The 7,200-nt window shown below is 47.6% G+C and overlaps 1 protein-coding gene across 1 annotated transcript; it reads right to left on the bottom strand.

Annotated features, from left to right (window-relative positions):
* Positions 1 to 239: 239 nt before the first annotated feature.
* Positions 240 to 4,706, bottom strand: LOC117241248. Its single transcript, XM_033507214.1, has 3 exons — positions 4,497 to 4,706; positions 3,764 to 4,430; positions 240 to 3,370 (listed from the first exon to the last, which is right to left on the bottom strand). The coding sequence occupies exons 1-3, from the start codon at positions 4,704 to 4,706 to the stop codon at positions 240 to 242; spliced, it is 4,008 nt and encodes a 1,335-aa protein (XP_033363105.1).
* Between the last annotated feature and the right edge of the window lie 2,494 nt (positions 4,707 to 7,200).

Here is a 7,200-nt window from a genome sequence, read left to right as displayed (position 1 = left end):
CTGAGATGTCGTTTGAAAGACTTCACTGCAGCCTCCCACAACCCACCGAAGTGAGGAGAGTTGGGAGGGATGATGTGCCATTCGATCCGTCGGTCGGCTAAAAAGGACTGGACCTGTGCCTTGTGATCGTCGGATTGCAGGAGATTTCGGAGCTCTCGTAATTCGTTGTTGGCACCAACGAAGTTGGTACCGTTGTCGGAGTAGATTGTCACACAGAATCCGCGGCGAGCGATGAATCTTCACAGAGCGGCAATGAAGGCCTCGCTAGTGAGATCGCTGACCAACTCGATGTGGACTGCTTTGACTGCAAGACACACAAAGATTGCTACGTATACCTTGATTTTGCGTCGGTTGCGATCCTTTCGTTCCTTGATGTAAAACGGTCCGCAGTAGTCGATTCCGACGTTGGTAAATGGCCGAGACTCTGTTATCCGTGCAGCTGGAAGGTCGCCCATTATGTAATCCACTGGAGGGGGGTTGGCTCTGCAGCAACGGACGCACTTCTTCAGCGTGCTCCAAACTTGACTGCGGCCGTCGATAGGCCAATAAGATCTCCTTAGGGCGTATAAGGTAGCTTGAGTTCCGGTGTGGAGATTTAGGAGGTGTTCATGCTCGATTATGAGCGCGGTAACTGAGGATTTGGGTAGAATTATTGGGTGCTTCTGGTTGAAAGGCATTGGTGAATGACTGAGTCGGCCTCCGACGCGCAGCATCCCGTCCTTGTCCAGAAATGGATTGAGTCTTTGGAGTTTCCCTTTCACTGCCGAATTTCTGTCTGTCTGGAGAGCACGGATTTCGTCTGAAAAATAAGCTTGCAATAGTTTGATTAATCTGCTGTGTGCATTGGCCAACTCGTGCATGGTCAGAGGTTTGCCTCGATCCCGGATTTGTCTCCATCGAAGGCACCGAGCGGCAATTCTTATAAGCTTGGGCCAAGAGAAGAATCTCCCCAGTATGCTGTGGTCCGCCGGAGTCGCGGACAGACAGGTTGCCCTTTTCTGCTCCGGTGTTTCGTTTAACGGTACTGGGTTCCACGTTGGCCAGTATTCTTCAGGTTGTTGAAGCCACTCTGGTCCATGTTGCCAAATGATTGTTTTCAGGAAGTCTTCGGGTAGTTGGCCTCGAGATATGAGATCTGCCGGGTTATCGGTAGTGGGGATGTGACGCCAATCTGAGGCGTGAGTCTTCCGTTGAATTTCTGTCACACGGTTAGCGACGAAGGTTTTTAGCGTGTGGGGTGACGTGTTGATCCAATGTAGAACGACTGTGGAGTCAGTCCAATAAACGGTCCGAGCAATGTTGCTTGGCAAGGCTTGGAGGACCGTGGTGGCTAGTGACGCGAGAAGGAGTGCTCCACTCAGTTCCAGCCTTGGAATGGTTAGTGATTTGAGCGAAGCTACCTTCGACTTCGCAGTGAGGAGACGCGTACAGACATGACCATCCAGGGTGATGGTGCGAAGGTAAACGCATGCTCCATATGCCCTGTCGCTGGCGTCACAGAACCCGTGTAACTCAATTTCCGCTGCGGGATTGATTATCCTTTTGCGTGGAAACTCCACGTTATTCAATAATGGCAGCTGTGCGTAATATTTGCTCCATTCCGTGTGCACGTCAGCCGGTAAGGATTCGTCCCAATCAATTTTTAGCATCCAGAGTCGCTGGAGCAACATCTTAGCTCGAACAATTACTGGTGCCAGCAATCCGAGAGGGTCGTAGATCTTGGCGATTTCGGAGCTGATTGTTCTCTTCGTAACTCGAGAGTCGGCATTATTGATTTTGACGGAGTATAGGATCGAATCGTCGAAGGAATTCCAAACAACACCCAGTGTCTTGAAGGTTTGCGATTCGCCTAGTAGCAGCTTATCGTTTATGTCCTTCTCGGGAAGTCCTCGTAGCAGTTCCCGGTAGTTCGATGCCCATTTCCGAATGTTTAAGCCGGCTAGCTTGAGCAGTTCTGTGAGCTCCGTTCTCAATGATCGTGCTTCGACCCTTGTATCGACTCCTGTGAGAACATCGTCGACGTAAAAGTCTCGCTGTAAGACTGTCGCCGCTCGTGGATATCGATGCCCCTCGTCGTCCGCCAGTTGCTTGAGGCAGCAGATGGCTAGATACGGGGCCGCTGAGAGCCCGAATGTCACTGTGTTGAGTTGATAAGTGTCGACTTCTCCATCAGCATTGCGCCACAAAATTTGTTGAAATTTCCGATCCTCCGGGCGCACAAGAAATTGGCGATACATTTTTTCGACATCGCCTGTAATGACGTATTGATGAGATTGAAATCTTAGAAGGATGAAAAATAAATCATCTTGTAGTTTCGGTCCCGTATGAAGTACGTCGTTTAATGAAACTCCGGTGGTGGTTGGGGCCGATCCGTCAAACACGACTCGGAGTTTCGTGGTTTGGCTGGATTCCTTGATCACGCCATGATGTGGCAGAAAATATCCGTCGTCCGTGCAGTGGCCCGTGGTAACTTTCGTCATGTGCCCTAATGCCAAGTATTCCTGTATTACGGCGTGATAGTCGGCTTCGAAACGCTTATCTCGTTGCAACCGACGGCAGAGAGATGTTAGTCGCTTCATCGCCATGGCTCTGGAGGATCCAAGCGAGGGAGTTGTCTCGTTGAAGGGGAGAGCGACCATGTATCGCCCTTCGTGGGTGCGTTGAACGTGATTCCGGAAATGTTCCTCGCACTGTCGTTCCGCTTCTGAAGTGTGCGCAGTGGTCGGTCCTTCGTCGATTTCCCAAAAACGGGCGAGATCCGCCTGCAAGGCCGTCGTGGACGCGTGAAATGCGTGTGCGGGTGGTTGCGAGGCTGGGCTCCCCCCGATGACCCATCCGAACCGCGTTTTTTGCAGACGCAAGTCGGTCCCGTTTGCTTGACTGATATCAAGTTGGCCGACACACAGTGACGCTAGTGTTGGCCCGGCGCTCAATAGCACGTCGATCGGAGCAGGTCTGTGGAATCTTGGATCGGCTAGTCGTAGATTTCTGGGTATCTGTATCGTTGACCGATTCACGGGTTGATCTGGGATCGAAGTCGATATGGTCGGTATGATGAGAAAAATCCAGGTGCGTTCGTATGTGCCGTCAACGGAGGTGATCGTGGCCGTGATGTAACGTTTCGAGGTCGTGGACAATGTGTTGAGTGTTCCGATTGGTTGTTCCGAACATTTCCGTTGGTTGAGTCTTAACGAACTGGCGAGTTTCTCGGTGATGAAGTTCATGCTAGCGCCGGTATCTAGCAGAGCTCTACAGCGGAACGGTTGAGTTCTATTGTCCAGTATGTTGACCTGTGCAGTGACTAACAAATCGTGGTGGAGTGATCCGGAAGGAGGCGAGGTCAATGAGTCTGTTTTCGGTAGTTCGGTCCCTAGCAAAGCCGTTTGAGGACGTCAGGGTTCCCCTAGTTGTTTAGGACTGGGGGAGGTATTTGATCCCGATGCCGTCGTTCGCGATGACCGAGATACACGTTTTGGGGATGTTCGCGGAGACGTTCGGGGAGACGTTCGGGGAGACGTTCGTGGAGACGCGGATGCCCGTCTCGATCGGTGTGACGACCGCGGAGTCGGTGAACTAGGCGGAGATCGACCGTTGGATGACCGGTCGCTCGACGATCGACCGCTCGGTGTTCGGCTCACACGTGTCCGTAATCTACTGTGACCATGCTCTTGATGTCAGTAAGTGTGGTGTCGCTGTCTACAGATGCGACATGACCCGGCGGAGCATTGATTGAGAGCGTGTCCCTTGCCTAAACTATTCGTACAGAGCGACGCCCGTTTGGCAGTGTCGAGACGCTCTTTGGGCGATTTCGCTTTGAAGACGTCGCAATTCCGTAGTTCGTGTTGTCTTCGACAGTCCGGACATACCGGCGTCTCGAGTGTCATGGTGAATGCATGACTTCGCGGCGCGCTCGGTCGCTGACGGTTGGGTGGTTCGGAGGCCCTTTTCGTCGCGGTAACTGCTGAACTTGTTCTATCGCCGTTTGTCCGTGTTTGCAAGAAGTCTATTAAGTGCGTGTATGACGGCAATTTCTTGTCTGGTAAGGTGCATTGCCATTTGCGAATGATGGCTGGGGGTAGCTTCCATGTAAGTAATTTGAGAAGAACGGTGTTTGATGTGATTGGGTCACCGAGGTTCTCTAACGCTTGGATATTTATCTTGACCGTCTCGAGAAAGTCGTCTATGGCTTCGGGTGTCTCTTTAACTATTTTCGGATAGTCGAAAAGCAAGTCGAGGTGGCGCATGCAGATTTGACGGTGGCAGTCGAATTTTTCCTTAAGCACGTCGACGGCGATTGCATAGTTTGACTCGGTGAGGGCTAACGATTGTATACTTCGCGCGGCCTTTAAGGTCAAAGAGGATCGTAGGTAGTGAAATTTCTGCACGGATGTAAGTCGCTTGCTTCGATCGATAGTGGATAAGAAGGAGTCCTAAAAGGAGTGCCAATTTTCGATGACACCGTCAAAAGTAGGCAAGTGAATTTCCGGCAGTTTAACTGATGTCGGCTCGGCGACATTAGACGACTCGGAGCCTTGTGATTTCGACGACGATGCTGGTGTATCATCCATGAGGGTGTGTATTCGGACTACAAGATCGTCATATGTGTCGGTTACTTCGGAAACACGCGCGTCGCCTATCTCGCCTAAATCTTCTAATTCCTCTTGTAACAATCGATATTGTTTCCACGCGTCGTCGAGTAGTATCATATAGGCCGTTAATCGGGCCTTAATCGGTTGTGTAGATTTTTCGTATTCATCGAGTCGTTTCGATACAGAGGTAAATCGACCGATTTGAAAGCCTCGTCTCCGATGCAAGGAGGTAATTTTCTCTGCGTTCTCCATAGGTATCGCAGTTTGAGAGGAAAATGCAATGAGCGAGCTTATTTTCTCTGCGTTCTCCATAGGTATCGCAGTTTGAGAGGAAAATGCAATGAGCGAGCTTACCTTGTGGGTGTGAGTTTGAATGTTACTCGTCACCGTGTGTGTTTCGTTTGATATGTAAGACGTGTTCTTACTGAAGTCGACCCTCCAGTTGTTGGCGTGAGGCTGCGTGATTATGTTGGATTCACGTGGCACTGTATGATAGTGGGTGGCACTGGTATGCACTTTTCACTTGAGGCGTCATACGGCTTTGAGGATCGAATGATTCGACCGGTTACGTGTCCACACTTTTGACTTGTCACTGAATCCGGCTCGAAGGACCAAATGTTACGACCGTTCGCGGAGAGACGCGGTCGCGAGGAAAACGCGTCAGCGAGAGGCGTAACAAAGTTCCGTCCATTTGACTCTCGTTACTTTTCACGTGCACGCGTACGTACATGACGGAACTTCACAGTCCATTGCCTGGGAAACAAAGCCAGACAAAATTTTACAGATCTGGGTGCATGTATAAAGATACCGTTTATTCTCGTACATATTTCTGTGTTTTTTTAAATATTTTTCTATTCGACAATACCAAATAACAAAACCGATTGCTTCAGTCAACGCACATACCGCGCTTAATGCACTCGTTCTCGTCAAAAGTAAATTACCGAAGCGTCCTGTTTTGCGACCAAGTTTTCAGGACAGAAAAAATAAAAAAAAAACAAAATCATATAAAATCTCAGCTCCCCAGTGGCTTAAACCCAAAAATTGTATTAAACACAAAACATGTAAAGCGCCGACACATAATATAGTATGGCTACGTCGTACCGCCGCGTATCGGTACCTTTGCTTAACACATTATTACCAAAATTCACAGTTTATTGTGAATACCAAAATGTATTTGAAATTGTATCTTGGGTTAAATAAACATCATTAAATGCACTCGTTCTCGTCCGATCACGAAAGTTTAAGCAACGCTGGGCGCGGATAGTACTTAGACGGGTGACCGCTTGAGAACCCCGTGTGGTGTTGCCCTTTTTTGCTTTTCCAATCTTTTTTACTTTTCTGAATAATCTATGATCGTATCCAGAGAAGGAGAAATATATTTTTAGCATTACACGACTGTCACCATACGTTGTATCATTCTTTCATACACGTACAAAGAAACTGGCACACGTTTTAAAACTGAAAGGAATAACGTCTCTTGGTATGCAGAAATTTTATGATGCCAGATTAATATCAAAAGTTATTATTTTACATTTTCGACTTACTTTTGTACGAGGAATCACATCCTTTTGGTTTGCACCACGATTTTCGGTATACCCTGTATGTACTATCGTATGTATGTACTTATACAGCACAACAAAAATAGAATATTAATCCGTAGTGTAGTATCGTGCACAAAAAGGTCAAAGAGATATCGAGTAAACCATAAACAATGCCGCGAGAGCCGAGGCGTCGTCGGGTCCATCAATGTGTCGTCGGTCCTTCAATTGAATAGTTTCGTAGAAAAGGCCTACATGACCTTGGCCACGAGTGTTCACGGAACACGTGCGTGGTGGGCCTAAGAAAAGACAAAGGGATGCTAGGACAGTCAGTGTCAGTGGAGAAGTCAGAGAGTGTGAATCGAGAAGTCAGAAAGTGCGAGTTGCGTTGTCGATATAGTGTTGCTAGCGTTGTATGAGAGTGTCGTCCGCGTGAGAGAGAGAAAGAGCGTTGGATCTGTTGTGACGAGAGTTGCGAGTTAACTATTGAGTTGTCTAGAACCATCGTTCTTCTGTTTAATCAACATGTGTACAATCCATTTATTGTAAATAAATCATCAATAATAATAATATTTTATTCCCGATACTACAGTAGGGTTGCTGGAAAAGTGCTTGCAACAGAGGTGTACCCAGAACACGAATGTAATTTAAAGAGTTCACATAAACACATATTCAATGTGATCGTGTTCTTAAATATTTGTGTAAGATCAGTTTTGAAAATTAGTTGAAAGAATGAACAACCATTACACTGAAATCTAGTTTGTTTTTAGGAGACAGATTTGTTATTAGTTTGAGGTTTTAAACGTGCAAATTTGTTAGCCCGTAAGTATTTCACGCATGATCTTTTAATTGCACGTTGTTAATCTCTTAGGTACGATGCGCCACTATAGTGGCTTTCGCGGATGTCATCTTGTATTACGACGCGCCACTATAGTGGCTCACTCTACTGACTCATTCGCTCACCGTTTCAACAAAATGGTCTTTTTCATTTGTCTTACTTCACGCAATGCTTTATAACAGTGTTAACAATATACAGATAGAATATATAGTCTTTGTTTTTGATACGCCAGTGT

Source organism: Bombus vosnesenskii, unplaced genomic scaffold (genome assembly GCF_011952255.1).
Source record: "Bombus vosnesenskii isolate JDL3184/JDL3185 unplaced genomic scaffold, Bvos_JDL3184-5_v1.1 scf7180000015528, whole genome shotgun sequence".
In the NCBI taxonomy this organism is placed as follows: domain Eukaryota; kingdom Metazoa; phylum Arthropoda; class Insecta; order Hymenoptera; family Apidae; genus Bombus; species Bombus vosnesenskii.
This window is presented reverse-complemented; position numbering and strand designations above follow the sequence as displayed.

Excerpts from the sequence above, each read along its gene's own strand:
- LOC117241248 (XM_033507214.1), bottom strand. The coding sequence starts at position 4,706 with ATGATACTACTCGACGACGCGTGGAAACAATATCGATTGTTACAAGAG. Across the intron at positions 4,431-4,496 it reads ATGTCGCCGAGCCGACATCA|GACTCCTTCTTATCCACTAT; the intron begins GTTAAACTGCCG and ends CACTCCTTTTAG. Across the intron at positions 3,371-3,763 it reads TGCCAAACGGGCGTCGCTCT|GGACCGAACTACCGAAAACA; the intron begins GTACGAATAGTT and ends CGGCTTTGCTAG.